This window comes from Frieseomelitta varia, unplaced genomic scaffold (genome assembly GCF_011392965.1).
Source record: "Frieseomelitta varia isolate USP_RPSP 00005682 unplaced genomic scaffold, Fvar_1.2 scaffold_988, whole genome shotgun sequence".
Taxonomy (NCBI): Eukaryota; Metazoa; Arthropoda; class Insecta; order Hymenoptera; family Apidae; genus Frieseomelitta; species Frieseomelitta varia.
In genome coordinates, this window is record NW_025110798.1 from 18,943 (window position 1) to 37,999 (window position 19,057).

The 19,057-nt window shown below is 27.0% G+C and overlaps 2 protein-coding genes across 4 annotated transcripts; both read left to right on the forward strand.

Annotated features, from left to right (window-relative positions):
- The first annotated feature begins 6,187 nt into the window (after positions 1 to 6,187).
- On the forward strand, positions 6,188 to 18,765 carry LOC122538381 (alpha-glucosidase-like). Of its 3 annotated transcripts, none has more exons than XM_043672391.1 (3): positions 6,188 to 7,010; positions 7,495 to 8,657; positions 18,737 to 18,765. In XM_043672391.1, the coding sequence occupies exons 1-2, from the start codon at positions 6,411 to 6,413 to the stop codon at positions 8,620 to 8,622; spliced, it is 1,728 nt and encodes a 575-aa protein (XP_043528326.1). In that variant the 5' UTR covers positions 6,188 to 6,410; the 3' UTR covers positions 8,623 to 8,657; positions 18,737 to 18,765. The 3 variants fall into 3 exon arrangements, with proteins under 3 accessions (XP_043528326.1, XP_043528327.1, XP_043528324.1); XM_043672392.1 differs by lacking the exon at positions 18,737 to 18,765 and adding an exon at positions 12,672 to 12,872 and having other exon boundaries at positions 7,495 to 8,484; XM_043672389.1 differs by lacking the exon at positions 18,737 to 18,765 and having other exon boundaries at positions 7,495 to 8,916.
- On the forward strand, positions 11,836 to 12,872 carry LOC122538387 (60S ribosomal protein L18a-like). Its single transcript, XM_043672402.1, has 3 exons — positions 11,836 to 11,943; positions 12,224 to 12,403; positions 12,485 to 12,872. Exons 1-3 carry the CDS (start codon positions 11,926 to 11,928, stop codon positions 12,818 to 12,820), a joined length of 534 nt encoding a protein of 177 aa, XP_043528337.1. The 5' UTR covers positions 11,836 to 11,925; the 3' UTR covers positions 12,821 to 12,872.
- Positions 18,766 to 19,057: the final 292 nt, after the last annotated feature.

The window sequence follows — 19,057 nt, forward strand, 5'->3', positions numbered from 1 at the left end:
CTACATTTTATAAATCACCGCGCGATAAATTATCTGTTTGCATGCACGTCTTTCTATAAAAGTTTCTCGATAGTACTTGAATACTATCTCGCTGAATCATTTTTATTTGTTTTTTTTCTTTTTCTTCTTCTTTTCATTTTCTCATTTTTCGTAGACAAGAAAATTTCCGCGAATTGTTTTTTACGTTGCCGTGTATCATCGGAGATTTTTTCACGCCCGATAGGTGTTCCTTGATAGACGTTAACTGGTGATTACTTAGATCCGTTCGTTGTAAATTGTCGAACGTTAAAAATTGCGTCTTCTTGTCTCGCTCGCTAGCCTTTCACCTCTTTAGAGCGATAGGGCGGAGTCGAACGTAGAGAATGTTCTAAATGCTCGCAGTATTGTTCAATAAATTATCCCTGGCAATGTATTTCGAGCTCGTTGCAATCGGTGAGGAATCCTTTGTTTTAATTATTTGTTATACAAGACTATGTTTATGAATCATTTTATTAAGTACTACAGATGTTATATATATAACAAAGTTCTAGCGTTAAATTGTATATTTCAAAGATAAATTTGAATTATAAACTTTGTAATTTAAAGTGTATACTTTAAAAACAGTAAATTAAATAATATATAATTTATTCAGCTAAATGTTAATTGAAACTACTAAGTGTTAATTTATTTGAACATGGAAATCATTATTATTTTATGTTCTTCTTGTTATTTTATTATTTGTTTATTAAATGAAACAACTTTCCATTTTATTTTTTATTCTGTATTTGAATAAATTTTTGTTAAAATAATTTCTAAAATATTGATATAAATTATCTAGAGTTTAATCTAGTAAATATTCTTAGAATTAAAGTTACGCATTTAAAATTAAAATTAAATAAATTATATAAACACCGTAAATGTGTGTCGTGTATTTCCAGTGCTGAATAAAATAGTATTTAAAACTGAGAATAAAAGTATTTTGCAATGTTGCATTGATCAATTTGAAATAATTGTTCATTTTTATTCCAATTGAAATATTCGTTTAATTTTACAAGCACATTCACTATGCATTTCAATCATAATATTTTTGAAGATAAACTTGAAATGATTATTTAAAATAATCGTACGTCACAATGAAATATTCCATAGAATTTTCACGATATTTGAAAGATCAGAATATGTCTTTAATAATTACTTAACAAATATGGTTACGGCAATTACTTGAAAATATAATACCCAAATACCCAAATATGTAAATATTTGTTTCTCCTACCGTTTCTTTCCTTCTGAATTAATAATCATGAAAAATATTGAGAAATAATGAAACAATGTAATTTATAATTCAGATCTTTCGTTCAATTAAATTACAATTGGATTACAATGAAACGCAACGTATCAGAATTAGTATTTAAAAGGTAAGAAGATGTGAAAGAGCGGAATTCAGAGATAATAAAATTTGAAAAGTGACGAGGAAAATTTTTTTCAAGGCGCGGAAAAAAATTAATGTTAGTAGTGAACGTGTTGTTATTCATAAATTCATATTATGTGAACAGGAATGTTCGTTTTAAACAGCAAACGCAAATTTAGAAAGTGAAATAAGTACCTTCTTTATCAAACTTATAAATAATAGAAAATATTATTTGAAAAAAGTTGAATGAAACGCTATTTAAAAAAATAAAATAAAATTTGAAAAAGTCAATACAGGAATAAAATAATTATCTAATAGTAGAGAAATTAAAAAAAAAAACAATGTTCTTAGCTTGTTATTAATTATAACTTATAGGATCACATTGATAGAAGTCACTAATTTGATAACAATTATCAGCCAACTTTAAATTTATTAAACAAATACTCTTCTTTCAAATATTTTATCACTAAGGTTGTTTGATTTTGAAAAAATTAGTCATCGTCGCATAAGAGTTGATGAAGAGAGTGGTGTGTCCCATAAATTCTTTCAATTAGATATCCATCGAGCAAAGATTTATCTTGTAATCGATCTTTAAAATATTGAAGCATACAGAGTTCGGCGATATTGATCCAGATTTCGGAATTTTAAGTAACTCTAATATATTGCATTTCAGTTACATAATAATTTAAGTATGCTGTAATTCAACTATACTACAATTCAATTACGCTCGTAGTTATAATAATTAGTAATTAAATTAATTAAGAAGTATTGAACTTTAATTTAATTTAGTAATTTAGTTACAATGTAATTGCAAATTCTTTTCATATATAATTACTAATCGAGAAATTTCAATTTTTTTTAGATATATAAATGTGACTCTGAGCTTTGTATTTCAATATTTTTTATATCAAAATGTTACACAACAATGAAGTTAGCTTCACAAATTATTTCAATCGCTAGTCGCTATCGCTACAAAGAACTAAACATCTGAAATAAACATTTCCATTACTATAATTTGTTGGTAGAAACATAAAGATTTTCAGTATCTCGATTATTTATTTAATGATTTACAAATATTTAAAACTACTTAATCTCAATTTAAAGCTATTTCAACATTTCATTACTTCAAACTTTTAAAATTTCATTTTTATTATTCGATTATTTTTCGAACTGAGAAAATGAATTGGAAATCATATCTGTGACACGTGTATAGACAATTGCGACAGCATACCTACGTTCTTGCATCCTTACGGATGCACGTCGCGACGATAACGCGACGCCTCGTGGACGATAGTAGAGTGCCTAACATTGATTGCGACATTAAAGAGTAATGGCAATCGTTATTTTATTGCGCCCCGGATATTCCTATCAATAACGTACGTGTGATTCCTACAATATCTAGAATTTTTCATCTTTCAGATCGCTGTTGGGACTTTCGGATCGTCTTGTGACATCTAATCGTCGCGCACGTTGCAACGATTGTCTGTACACGTGTGTGGTTTCCTTTAATCAATTAATTAATTTTATTTTTTTTACTATTTTTATGTCAATAAATATTTATTTAATTAAACCGTCATTATTATTTATATAATTTTAATTAATTATTAAAATTAATTATTATTATTATTTTAATTATTAATAATAATTATTATTACCGTCATTATTATTTATATATATATAATTTTAATTATTATAATTAGAGGAATAATAATTTTATTTGTTTAATTAATTTACAAAAAATTATAAAAAAAATAAACGTAAATTTTATTATTTTATAATATATATATTTATTATAATAATTATGTTAGTTTATTTTAATTTTAATTTTTTATTATTAATAAAAAAAACTTTAAAATTTATAATAATAATTATATTTGTTCAATAATAAAATTATTTTATTTCCCAAATTATATAATTTTCTTAATAATTATTTTATTTATAATTTCATCAAAAATGTGATTTTAACTAACAATACAAAAATGACAATACTTTGACACGTTGAATATCATGGTGAGACCGGCGAATCGAAGATTAATAAAAACATCTAACTCGATTAAATGTTAATACTTGCAAATTTTTTTATAGCTTCGTTTCACTACAATAGTGTGAAGAAATTAACGCAGTACAAAGCATACAAAAATTATTTTATTTATAATATGTATGTGTTAATATTATTCACGCATATTGTGATATATCGTATTAAAGCACTACAAACAAAGAAAAGATAAGTCAATACAGTCTTCACAATGTGACGACTTTTTTTATACAATTCCTTCCTTTTGTTCAACCTAATTGTTTTGAATTTTTTTCATAACATTTTCTATAAAATCGTCGCCCGATCCTGGTTTTCTTACCATTTTTTTCTTCTTTTTTTTTTTCATTTCATGGCACCGTTTTCTCTATAGACTTGTACGTGAAGAAATGCAATCCTCAATTGTTCACTATATCGTAAAAATAAAATATCTTAAGAAGTAAGTGAAAATCGAAGAAACGTACTTGACCGCCATGGAGGTCACCGGCGACCCCCAGTAAACATGTTTATATGCTTCAACTTATCTCGTTGATAGATAATACCTATTGTATAATAAAAAAAAATTCAACGTGTCAAAGTAAGAAGACCCATTTTTGCCAATGAAAATTCAGTTTAAACGTTTGTAAATCATAATTAAAATCAGAAGTTAGATTGTCTAGATAATACGCTAGATAATACGTTCCTACTTGTAAATTAACAGAAACTTTTTAGTTCAGATGCACCTTACGTAGCTATGGAAGCCAACAATTGAAATAATTCGGGAAAGAAATGAGTAATTTTTGGGATTTCGCACGAAAATTAATCAACTTGACTCGATTCGTATTTTCGTGTACCTCTTACATTTATTTGGCACGTATGAATTCCTATTACACTGTCAGAGGTATGCATTGTCAAATAAAATCAATTTTCAAATACTATCTTAATTCACAGCTTTCACAAATTTAATTTCAAACTTTGGAAGATTGTACATGTATTAACGTCATAAAATGCATTTTTTTTTTTTTTTTATTTTAATGTTAACGGCAATGAAAAATTAAGGCAGTGAAATCTGTAATTATTGATTCAGTTATGCTCTCTACCGTATTATTTATTACGTATTTATTATGAACGAAGTGATAGTAATAATACATTTAAAAAAAGTATAAATTCAATATTTATATTATTATTTTTTATATATATTTATTTATATTACTTTATTTTTCTTGCTTTGGGTTGCTATTTTTTATATATATTTATTTATATTTACTTTATTTTTCTTGCTTCGAGAAAAGTAAAAAAGGAAACGATGCGATGAAACGATCGAATATCGAATGATGCCTACGTGATCAATCGCCGGTTTTACGCTTATCTATTTTATTTGTCTTCAGTTACAAGAAATATTATTTCTTGTAAGTACGCCGTGAAGATTTGTTAAAGAAAATAACTGAAAAATGAATAAACTAGGAAATTACATTTATAGAAAGCAACGATGTTACTTGCGTAACTATTTCATACATTACTTGCGTAACTCTGATAACAGATAAAAGAAAATTAAAAATCATTTATTATAGATATCTATTTTATCTAGTCCAAATAAAGGACAATCTCATCCTTGAAAATCAGAGGTATGAAATAAATTATTTTTGATATTTGAATCATATTTTATTTGAATCATTTTTATTTGGATAAAAAATTTGACTATTGTTCATGATAAAAATTATGCTTTTAATTGTTTATCATTTCTTATTCGAATAGAAAGTTTGCTCAAATTATCCGATACATCGGAGTAGAATTAGTCTCGATAATTTTCACCGATAAATTGAATTTCACCATTTAATAGTTCGAATTTCACTTTCCTCGAAATGCGAACACTGCATGAAGATATACGATAACATATAAGCATGTGTTCAAATTCTGTAAAATAAGCTAAAAACATTCAAGATCGTATTAATCTTTATATGAAAATTGGATCAATTTAATTTGTAAGAAATTACAAATTGTGAGAATTTGTTATATTTTCAAACGTCTCGTAAATATTAGTAATCTTTAAAAAAGAAACAAAAAATAAAATGTGTTATTGTGTGTACACTCAAGAAATACTTCGGTATACAATCTCATAGTTTACTTAGGGAACGATTACAATGTTGACATGTTGATAAAGATACATGTAGCATCAATTAAATTGAAATTCACAAATTGCCAATGCAAATAAAATTTCTACACTACTACAAACAACTATTTGTATCATTACTATAAAAATTATTTATATTTTATATATATATATAAAAATAAATAAATAACTAAGCACTAAAATTATAATGTAGATATATATTTAATAAGTCATTAAAATAATAAGAAAATGATCTGAATTTCATTTTTGTATTACAAGTCTTGGAAATATATTGGGCCAACTTGATTCAAATTTATTTAATTGCGGCCATTTATAAATTCCGTACAATGATTAATAGAATGATCTACAAATACAGTTTCATGTAATAAATATTTGAAATAGAGAACACCTGATCGATTTTAACGAATTTGAAATATGTTGTCAAGGATAATCTACTGAAAAAATATTACAAATGAAGCAAACATATTTAGAACATTCTATTGTTGGTCTTATCAAAGAGGTGAAAGGCGAGTGATATAAGAAGATGGAATTCCTCGTGTTCAACTATTTATAACGAATCAAGTATTCACCAGGCGAATTAACAAAGAACATCTATCGAGTATAAACAAATTTTCTAAATTATACAGAAGCGTAGTAAACAGCTTCGACACAAACTTTCTCTGTAAAGAATCAAAAAATAAATAAAAATCATAATCGTTCAACCAACAGAATTATATATGATGTCCAACTATTGTCTTGTTATCATTCACAATCACGTTTATAACGTTAATATCTGTTATTAGTTGATATTCGATAAACAACTCTGCGAGCAAACAGATAGTTAATCCCGTCACGTTTTATAAAATGTCGACCGCATTTCCATTACTTCAGATAATTCAATCATGTTTTGGTTGACGCTTGTAACGTGTTCCCTGTCCATTTCATGGGGTGCGGCAGTGGACGTAAACTGGTACAAGAACATCATCGTGTACCAAATCTATCCGAGGAGCTTCAAAGATAGCAACGGAGACGGTATCGGTGACCTGAATGGCATTACGAGCAAGTTAGAGCATGTCGTAGACATAGGCGCTAAGGCCGTCTGGCTGTCGCCGATTTACAAAAGCCCGCAAGTCGACTTCGGCTACGACATCTCCAACTTCACGGACGTCGACCCGAGTTATGGAACTTTGGCCGATTTCGACCGGCTGGTAGCCAAAGCCAAGAAGCTCAAGCTCAAAGTGATTATGGATTTCGTGCCTAATCACAGCTCTAACCAGCATCCCTGGTTCCAGAAAAGTGTTCGCAAGGTTAAACCGTACGACGGGTACTACATCTGGCAGAACGGCAAGATCGTCAACGGGAAGAGACAGCCACCAAACAATTGGCTGAGCAACTTTGGGGGCTCGGCCTGGCAATGGAGCGACGTGCGCAAGCAATATTATCTGCACCAATTCGCTGCGGCACAACCGGATTTGAATTATCGCAGCGCGGCATTGAATCAGGCAGGAATCATAACTTTAACCATAAAATAAACAAAGTTAGAGGATACTAATTTTATGATTCAAATGGTTTGGTTGACGATTACAAGTGAGCGAACAACTTTCTCGATGCCACTAATTGTTTGGGGAATTTCATTTCGGTTTTCTTTCTTCATCAAATTCCGCGCGATTTACATCGGAAAATAATTCTACGGCCTTTAAAATGTTGTGATTAAGTCGAAAACAATACTTTATAATCTCATATATAAACAACTGAAATAGAATTCCTCTTTTATAGACAACAAAAGAATTTTTTGTTACTTTTAATCGTTTGTTATCTATAACCAAGACATTTAGAAATAAAAATTTCGTAATTACATGATTTTTTAAAAAGTTATTTTTATTTTATGATTAGCATCTCTAACTTGAATAACAAACATGTTTGTACAACTGAAACTTTTCCCAAAAAAATTTTGGAGTAACAGTTATTTTTGGTTCCTGTAATCAGGAGATGAAGAACGTGTTGACGTTCTGGATGAATCGCGGGGTCGACGGTTTTCGCATCGACGCGATCAATTTCATGTTCGAGGACGCCAAGTTTCGGGACGAGCCACGCAGCAACAAAACCGGCATCCCTAAGGACGACTACGACAGCTTGGTCCACATTTACACGAAGGATCAAAACGAGACCCACGTAACGTTGAAAAGCTGGAGGAAACTGATGGACGAACACTCGAATCGTACGAAATCCGATCCAAAGCTGATTCTCACGGAAGCGTACACCACTCACGATCTGACCATTAAATACTACGACGCTGGCTCCAATGTTCCTTTTAACTTCATGTTCATCAACCAACTGAACAACAAATCTAGCGCAATGGACTTTAAAAATCTGATCGACAAGTGGGTGAAGACAGTGCCCAGAGGCAACGTTCCGAATTGGGTGGTGGGTAATCACGACAACCATCGCGTGGCCACGAGATTTGGTCGCCGACGAGCCGAGCAGATTATCCAGATGTCGATGATTCTACCTGGTATATCGGTGATTTACAACGGCGACGAGATCGGAATGGTGGACAGAAACTTCACGTACGCCGAGACGGTGGACCCGGCTGGTTGCAATGCCGGTCGCAACAGATACTACTTGAAAACTAGAGATCCCGAAAGAACACCGTATCAGTGGAACAACAGCACCAGCGCCGGTTTTTCTACGAAAGCGAAAACTTGGCTACCAGTGCACCCGAATTATAAGAACCTGAACCTGGAAGCTCAGAAGAAAGTATCCTACTCGCATTACCAGCATTTCAAAAGTTCAACGAACTTGAAGAAACGAGCAGTGGTCGCGCATGGCTCCTTAAAAGTTATCATATACCCACGATACAAGATTTTAAGTATTTCTCGCACTTTAGGATTCGACACTGTGGTAACGTTGTTTAATTTCGACAAAGTATCTGTCACTTTAGACGCTAAAACTGCACTGCCATTTCCTTCTGATCTGGTAGTTCATACTGTTATTGGTGATTCTGATTTTCGTCTGGGTACCATTGTTTCCACGGATTCGATAACTCTTCCGGAATCTTCCGCTATCGTCTTTACCACTCCCAATTTATTTTGGTCAAAGGACGAGGACGTTTAATATTCATATCACTATAATGTTTAATTTTTATATAATTTTATATAATTATGTTCCACGAAGCTGTTTTATCCTGATTGTTTATAGATATAGTTGAGCAATTAAATAATTTGATTATAATTAATGTGAGATCATACATGATTATCGTTTATTATACAAATTGTTATTAAATAATCAGTGATTATTGAATGAATTAATGAATGAAAAGTCGTGATTGATTTAAAAATCATAATCTTGTATAGATGAATGAATAAAGGTATGAATATCTTCTTTGTTTTCTGAAATATGAACAAATTTTATCGACGAACATATTCAATACATTATTGTATTATATATATATAGTGTTAGTAATGACATTTTTGTAAGTGGAGAGATTTCTAGGTTACATCTGTTTTTTTAAATGGAATGATATGTTTTTTAGGCCAATAGAGCTCAACGTTTCCTATAGAAAACCGTCAATCTATATTTGTCTACAAATTATTAGTTTAAAAGATATTGACTTTAATTTATCCATTAATTTCACAGTCTCCACGAGTTATTTATAGTTATTTATAAGTTATTTATAAAGAGTAAAGTAGTGCTCATATCATTCTCAGTTTGTAGGATATATCCGGAATTTCAATTGCCTTTCAAATATAAATGTGTTATGCTACTACATCATACAGAAAGTAATTCTCAGTACTTTCTTTGCCAACTAAAAAATCATACACATCACTAAGAGGACCATACAGACTACTTTCTCTATTTTTCTTTAACTTCAGCAGCACTACAGTGAAGAAAGAAAACAATTTATACATATACATATCTTGAGCTTCAAAAAGAATAACATAAAATATATTGAATGTCAAAAAGGAATATATTTTTAAAGACGAACATATTCTTAATTTGTTATATATTTTTTACTCAGTATTAAACTTTTAGATTTTTGATAAATTTAAATACTTAAAGGGTCAAACTTACCTTTTTTACGCTATCTCCCCGCATAACTTTGTAATAAATGCACGAAAATTGAAAATCCAAATGTTATTTGACAGATAAAATTTACTTAAAAGATAATTGTACAAAATAATTCAACAATCCTAAAAATCAATGAATCGTGATAGATAATAGGTAACAGTAAATGTTTATTACCTCATAAAAATTTATTGCGTGGCAAAATATTCATGCTTGTAATTTTCCATATTTACTAATATGATGCAATAATATGTTATAACATTATGTTCTCTATTATTGCTTTCACTTGTGACTTCTTGATTACATGGTTGAACATTATTCGAATAATTTCGAATAAATATTTATTTAAAATGATTATTCGAATTTATTCTGTTTAATTGAATATTTTATCCAGATAATAAATATTTCATTTTGTGTGGATATCTTAAAAATATTGTTTACTCTTCAATTATCAATGATATGAATTACATCAAAAAATACAAAATGTTTATTACCTCATAAAAATGTTTGTGAAAAAATTAGAATATCAGGAAACATATCAGGAAATCTTTGAAAGAGTACGTAATTCTTTAATACGAAGGTGTCGAACATACGTAGAAATGGAAGGAAGACACGTAGAAAACTGTAATCAGAAAAAGAAGAAATTATAAGGTAAGTCACTATTTACATACGACAGCTCTCAAAACGAAGAAATTCGTTTCTTCAGTCGAAACAAAAAATCGTTTATAACTTTGAAACTATTAATTTTTCGACCCATATTATATGCATTGTGTGCTTTTTTATACTTCCAAACTTTTAATAAATGCATAAAGCTCTGCAGTCCAATGAATAATAATATTTTATTGTTATGTAACTTTCATTAAAAAATATATTCCTTATAACTTTAACTTTTTAAATAAATAATAAAAACTGTTGCAGATTATTCCCTGTTTAACCCGGGATTACCCACGTGAGGATCTAGTCGCCGGGATGTACCTGCGCTAGACCCCCAGATGGATAATCCCGGGTTAATTTCCATCATTGTCTGTATTTTATTCTTGGATATATATAAGATGACCTATTCTCTCATGAATGAATTTACTAACGCAACAGATATTCTCATGACGGTCGATGGTCTCATGATAACGACAGATAGTCTTATGACATTTCACAAGTTCAAGGTAAGTCTTATTTGGTGATACATACACTTTGTATTTTGAGGTGCATTTAATGACCCTATGATAAATTTGTTTGTATAATTGTTGAAATCCACCTTTAGCAAAAAATAACGAATTTCTAAGAATTTGTTCATGTATTAAATAGAAAGTATGTAATATTAATAAATGAACTAATGAATCAAGATAATTATTGAAAAAAATCATGTCGTTGAAGAATTACAAATAAAAAGTTTGTAAAAATTAAGCCTAGGTCCTCCAAAAGAGGGTGATTAGAAACAAGAAAAAATATTATATCAACAATAATATAATGTTAAAATATTACATTATATTATTACAAAATATTGTATTACAAAAAGTATAATATTAAAAAAATATATGAAATGAAATTTTATATGATTCATTTGCAGCACAAGCACAGACGAAGTATATGAGAAGACATCTAATGGACTTTTGTGATCCGTAATGCCTGCAATACCGACATAGTAAACTGGTTCTTTTGCGCACTCTATGTTTAAACAACGGTGAGTTGGGGAACTAGTGAGAAACAAGTAATATGATTTTTGACACATTACAGTTGTCAAACTTTCGATACCGAAATATAAAGCTAGTAATCACAGACAAAGTAACTGAAATCGTACCCAATCGAGAAAGAGCTCTATCAATTTTGACAAAATGAAACGCAAGCATGCGCTTCAAGTTTTTAGTAAGAGAGCTTCAGCTGCTCTGTTATTCGCGTTTTGTTTTTTATATCTGAATAAGTCCACTTTAACTTGATTAGTAATGTAATATCACAGATAACCTGTACCTCATTCCATTTCGACCGAGTTCGTTGACAGATATTAAACATAAATGAATAAACTATGAAAAATCTGTATAAAACAAATATAATTTATTTCTATATACAAATTTATATTATATAATTATTTATGCCGTTGAATAGGTATTTACTCATAACAAAATGTTAAAGCTTAATTAAAATTCATTTGACTACATAAGATTTTCGCTAAATTATTATTAATGAGGAATACTGACAATTTTTTTTAAATCTACTTCAACATCTAAGTTTTGAAAGATGTTAAGTCTATGTTTGCATTGTAATATTTCATTAGAAAATTAAGTGGTTTCGTTTTTGAGATAATCAAAAGTCCCTAGGCCATTTTCATTAGAAAATTAAGTGGTTTGTACAGACGACAAAATGAAGGCTAAGAGTGAAGTAAGTAAAAATTTGTGTTAAACACTAATAAATTTATCAGTTAAGGAAACTCATCTTTACTATGCTTTACATATTGTGATAGTTTATCCAAAATTGCAAAAGTGAAGTTGAATAATACATAAACAGTGTCTTAACCTAACATATGATCGTCAACACGTTCATAATTCTTAAAGTTTGAATAATTCTCGTATTTTGTCACATTCAAACTTTGTTTAAGATAATGGTTAAGATAATAAAGAATTATTTATAATGAGAAGTAACCTGTACTATTTTTTTACAGTTGAAGGAATTCGAGGTGATCGGACGCAAATTGCCAACCGAAAAAGAAACTACTACACCATTGTACAAAATGAGAATATTTGCGCCTGATATCATTGTTGCGAAGTCCAGATTTTGGTATTTTCTGCGTCAACTTAAAAAGTTTAAAAAATCTACAGGAGAAATTGTTTCTTTGAAGCAGGTAATTGTTATATGTATTAAGTGTCAATGTAAATTTTTGTCAAATATTTATGTACATATGTTCAAACACATTGTCTTTCAGATACCAGAGGAATCTCCAGTAAAAATCAAGAACTTTGGCATTTGGTTGAGGTATGATTCAAGATCTGGAACTCACAATATGTACAGAGAATACAGAGACCTCTCTGTCAGTGGTGCCGTGACACAGTGTTATAGAGATATGGGAGCTCGCCATCGTGCCCGTGCTCATTCTATTCAAATTATTAAAGTCGAAGTTGTAAAAGCTGCAAATTGTAGGAGACCTCAAGTTAAACAGTTTCATGATTCAAAAATCAGATTCCCATTGCCAAAACGTATTCATAATAGGAATCGTATGCCACTTTTCAGTGTTAGAAAGCCACGCACCTATTTTCTTTGAATACTTTGACTTAAATGACACATTGGCATGAAATATACTTTTCTGAACAAAACGACATTTATTGTAATGTATCTTCTCAACCCTTTTGTATTGTACCTTCTCCATTCCCAATACTTTTTCAATTTACTTCAGTTAATATCATTATTTAAGTAATCTTTTACACGCCACTATGTTCTTGTCTCAATTGTGATTCCCAATCGATTTCAATTCTATCAATTTGCCTTCGTTGTGTTATTTATTTATTTGTTATGTATACTGTACTATAAAAATATATATATTTCAAGAAATAAGTTTTGTTAAAAATAGTAATAAAAAGAATTAAAAATAATTATTTATTAAAAATCCTTTTCTTGATTTTAAATTTAAAATAGTATGTCTTTTTTTATTTTATATTTTTGTCTTCTGACTAATAGAACAATATTAGACATGACAAAATCTTCTTACAATTAGAATACGCTTTAGTAAGTATGCTTTGAATAGGAAATCTGGAACCTATGTTTCTTTAAATACTTTGTCAAAAATTCATCACGCAATGAGCTGTCTTCAGGTTCAGTCACAGATAAGGTATAATCATATATTTATATATCTCGCGTGGCAAAAGTCACTTTCTGCTTAAGCGGGATTCGCTCTCGGTCCCAATTGCAGACGCTATGTAATACACGCTCTTGAGTTTATTAAGATAAGATTGCAATCTGTTTTGTCTATTACTTGCTCAAGGTAATAATCATATCAAACATGTACGTGAAAATTTTATACTTAAAATACCTTGATGTCCGTCTATCATAGGTATGCATTATTTATATTAAACATATTTAAAAAATCATAATCTATATGTATGTATAATTATAAATAAAATAAAAATTATATATAAGAATTCCATTTTAATTAAAAATCTAGTGATAACTTTTTACAAATAAAATTAAAATAAAAAAATATATATAAGTTATATAATTTATAATTAATTATTAATTTCTCAGATTAATGTTTTTATTTAAACTATGTAAAGAAAAATTTAAAAATTAAATTTCTAAAAAAATTTTTTAATTATCTGTAATTAACATTTAACAAATTAGGAAGACTGGGGAAAAGAAAATGCGTTTTAATAAAAAAAGAAATTATTGTTCTCTTTTTAAATTACATTTTTCACATTCATTTATTAATACTTTTATTAATAAAAACTTGTATTTAATTTTAACAGGATTCTGTCGACTAATCAGAAAGCCTGGATAACTTCTTCCCCACCGTGAAACAAAGCATAGGAATGGTTGATAAAATCAGAAAAGAGGGGAAATAAATTTCATGTGGCTCGTGAGCCGCAAGTTATCCACATCACTCTCGTGTTGTTGTTGAAAATCTTTGCACCCAGATGATAGTTGTTAAAGTTAATTAAAAATTCCAATAATTATTTCCAATTTATATTTATTATTATTTACTAATAATTATTATTACTATAATAATATTTTACTAATAATAATTTATTATTATTTTCTAAAGTAAACAATACCGTTTGAAGGGGAACAAACGCAAGGTAATTAATTATTATCATCCTTATTAAATTTTTATTTAAAACTTACGTACAAGGTGAATCAAATAATCATGATAAATGAATATTTCCTGAATGAAACAGGATAAATATTTGTAAAATTATTTTGTTAGAACTTATGAAGTTGCAACAAGTAACGATTAGAAAACAAAATAAATAATAAGATCGTAAATTTTTAAAAAAGACACATCCTAACAGCATTGCGTGTCTTTGAGAGTTTTGGCTAAATTTCGTTTCTAGGCGTTATTTTTTTTCTTTTTTTAATCTTTTTCACATATTTTGTACTTGACGAGTAGAGATAAAATGTAACAGTTTTAAGTGTCGTATTAATACATTTATTTAATGTAGTAATACATTTGTTCAAAAGTTAAAGTATGGCACTTTTGTGAGTTCTTTTTGGAACTCTACTTCTTGGTTTGTACGTGCTATATTCAATAATTAGGTATCATCTGATTGTTTAATTTGCCATAACTTCGGATGCAATTAGAGCACGATATGGGCGTTTTTAAATAAATAATTTTAAATATTTAAATAAATATTTAATTGCGTATAATTTATTTTCAGATATAGAGGTACAATAAAAATGTCATGATCTTACACATTTTAAGCTTCAAACTTTAAAATAAGTTATACAATTTTCAGTACTATTGTATGATTTTTTTTTATGAAACTGTAATAGTTTTTTATGAAACTGTAAATATTTAAGAATATTAATGGGATGTAAATGCAGTCTAGAGATTAGTGTTCAAATAATATCTCTGTTTTTCACGTTGTATGAAGAGATAAAAAGATGTATGCTGCAAAGAAAGTACTTACGTGGGCATGTATATATACTTATATAACTACCACTCTCGCGATCGGTTCCTTGAATTACACAGGTCTAGGTAAATGTAAAATGCGAGCAAGGACAAAGTGAAGGCAACGTTGAGCGTGGCAATGGAATTCTCACTGTGCCCAGAATAAGAATGACGTAATTTCATTCACCTTATATGTTATAATTTACTATTATACAATAATAACCAAATTGCCTGTGTTTCTGGCAGATTTACAAATTTAAATTTCGATGGACACAATTAAAGAAATGAAATCACTCTAATATACTTGTTTCACTCGTTAAATATTTAATATTATAAATATTTAATACATTAAGGACGAATGTTGAATTAACGCAGTGTTTCGTTAGCAATTCTTTTCATCCAATTTTATTATCAAATATTGCTTTTTTTTTAAATATTGGAACTGTAGAAATAAGTTGTAAGAATTCGTTTAATACTTTTTGATCATTATGTCTTCCGTCTAAATTTTATAATTTAATGAAGTTTAGATCCAGATCCTTAATGGATTAATTATTATAGTATATTTGACATTATATATAATTTAATACTATTTAATATAATACACTTTACAATTATAATATTTAGTCTAATATTTACGCTGCGGAATTTTTGGAAAATTCGAAGATGAAGAAATGTACATATGTACATATGTAAGATGCAAGAATATATTCAAGAATATTTATTATAACATTTGGTAGGAAAAATAAATTCCTACTTAGATTTCATTTTTTTATATTATGTTTCTAAAAATTTAAAAATGCATAAAACCTGTTGATATTATAAATGCTATACTTTGGATTTCCTTTATGTTATTACTTATATTTATATATTATATTTTCTATATGACCTCTATGCATTTCCGCAATTTTTAATTTCTCATAAATGCATAAAAATCTACGATCTATTAAGAATAATAAAATAATTTTACATAATAAGTCTTACATAATATAGTCGAAAGAGAATATTTTATATTCCAATACTTGCACCTAATAGCATTTTACACAGATTCCTTATTGTTTTGAAAATTTTCTATTGTAATAAAAAAAAAAGAATTATAGTAGATATAATTTAGAATTATCATAAATTATCAAATATTCTCACTTTGCAAATTTAAATTTTAAAGTAACTATAAAAGGTAACTATAAAAAGTAATTTTAAAAGATCTTAGAATCAAAATTATATATTATTATATAACACGATAAATTTGTAACTATTTTTTATTTTTGTTTTTGATTATAAACCAAGATTGGGCATTATTTAAATAAGCTTTTATTCAAATAATTATTTAAATAAAATTTTTATTTTACTTGTTATCTGTTCTATTACTTTATGTTACATAATGTTATTTGAAAATTATCTTATTATTTGTTATTATTATTAAAAATTATCTTTTTATTTGAAATCAAGAAAATCATTTTATTTTTCTATTGTGATATGAAATCTCTGTTTCAAAATTAATGTACAAAAGTATACAAAAAATATTTTATTTGAAGCATTCATTTCCCTTTTTATTTGTCGTTTTCATTTTAAATAATCTTATACATGGTCATTAATTATTATACTACATTAATTATTAATTATTAGTCATTAATCATTAATTATTAATTATTAGTCATTATTATACATTAATTATTTTAATTTTTAAATTTAATTAAATTAAATTTTTAGATATTTTTAATTTTTTTTTTGTACACTAAACAAGAAAGTAAATATTAGAGTGTCATAAAACGAAATGATAGTACTTTCCTTGATTATATAAAACGACAATTTTTATTACATAAAGCGAATCATTTTTGGTTAGTGATGGATACTTGAGTCTTGTGAAAGAAATCGATTGCAAAAGTAAATGTAAGAGAAATCGATTTTAAAGTGCAAGAGGCAATAAAAAATAAGATGCTTATAATTTTCACCAAGCCAATATTTCTAGCTTTGCCTAAATTACATAAAGGAAATTCAAACGTAATCTTACTATTCGGTCTATTTGAATATTCTAATTCGTGCTATTAGAATAAAATATTTAAAAATATTGAAATACTATATACATTAAAATACTATTTTAATTGACTCAATATTTTGAAACAATCTTGAAGATAATTCTTTTCATTTAGACCTAAGAAAAAAGTTATTTTTCCTAATATTATTTCCGTAATAAAAATGATGAATTAGTGAAAATGATTCGTTATTTCAAATTGTTATTCCTTGTCTTTATTTTAAAATTTATCCAATCCCAATTAGATGATAATGATTTAAAACAATCTGAAATGTCTTTATTTACCTAAATATATGATATTATATTTATATTTGACGTATAATAATAGCAATAATAAAGCTAAATATAATGTAATAGATGTAATAACATATTTATTATATAATAATTATACACGTATATGTATATATAGTAATACAATATAATATAATTTTATATTGTATATTTCATATAGTAGTAATACATATGATAAATGTAATATATTAATCTATTATAATAAATATAAATGTAATACAATACTAATTAAATATATGTACAATCATTGTACAATTAATATGATAATTATATTATTATTATATTATTATTATACATAATTATTAATATGATAATTTTTATATGATAATTATATTATAATTATATTATTATTATACATAATTATTAATATTACAAATAGAAAGATAGAGTCTATTATTTTCTTAGTTATTATAAAAATTATAATACTCTTATTCCATATTTATTTATAAATCACATTTAATACAAATAAATTCAAAACTACTAATAATATTTGCATGTACTTCTATTATTTTAGAAACGATTATTTTTCTTCATGTGATTATACTGTATACTGTATATAGCATACGATTAAACATCCCCTTCAGAATATTCATTATTAGATTCAGTCTTTATGCAGATTCGTATTTTTGAAAATATAATTAAGAAAATAGAATTTCAATAAAAAATTCTTTTAATTACTGAATTTTATAAAAACTATACTTCGAATATTTTATATATTTTTTCATATTATGTGCATTTTATACTACTATTTTGAACTTTAAAATTTCCTACAAATGTATCAAAATCTGCAGTCCAATTACAATGGGAAATAAAAAATGAAAGTATTTATAAAGTGTTACATTGTTAAATTTGAAATAATTATTTATTTTCATATTGATTGAAATACTTATTTGGTTTTATAAATATATTTCTGTTATAATATTATAATATTATAATATTATAAAGCTATCGAAATAAAATTTCTCTCTTTCTTTTACCCATTAGCAATAATAAAAATTATTGTTATTTATGACCAAAACGTTCAAAAATCGAAATCATGAATCATGTGATTTTTGACAAAATTTTTTTTACATTTTTTGATATCCTCAATTTAATTAATGAATAAATTTGTCTTACTGATTTTTCAAATACAAATTTTTGATATAACTATTATTTTTGGTTTCTATTTCCAATATTTTTTACTTGAAATATACCAAAACTAAACTTGGGCATTATTCAAGTAAATTATTTGAAAAATGATCATTTAAATAAGACATTTTATTATAAAATTTATTATTTATTATAAAATAACTTTTCATTTCATTTTATTTGCTTTATACTTGTTTGCTTTATACTTGTTTCTACAAGTAATTCTTAAGTAGCTTCCGATTACTATTGTATAAACTTGTTCTTCTGCTAGAATTATTCGTTACTTTATTTCAATGATTTAAAAGATTATTTACAAATAATTTGTCCGATTTAGACCCAGGATAAAGTTACTTTCCAAATGAAAACAGAAAATTAGTTGAAATGTTTTATTATTTCAAATTTTTTGTATTTTTTATTTTTATTTCAAATAAAATTTGCCCAACCTTGTC

Bases quoted from the DNA above. Each gene is read 5' to 3' on its own strand.
- LOC122538387 (XM_043672402.1), top strand. The intron at 12,404-12,484 runs GTAATTGTTATA...ATTGTCTTTCAG, and splicing joins AAATTGTTTCTTTGAAGCAG to ATACCAGAGGAATCTCCAGT.
- LOC122538381 (XM_043672391.1), top strand. From the start codon at position 6,411: ATGTTTTGGTTGACGCTTGTAACGTGTTCCCTGTCCATTTCATGGGGT. The intron at 7,011-7,494 runs GCAGGAATCATA...TCCTGTAATCAG, and splicing joins GCAGCGCGGCATTGAATCAG to GAGATGAAGAACGTGTTGAC.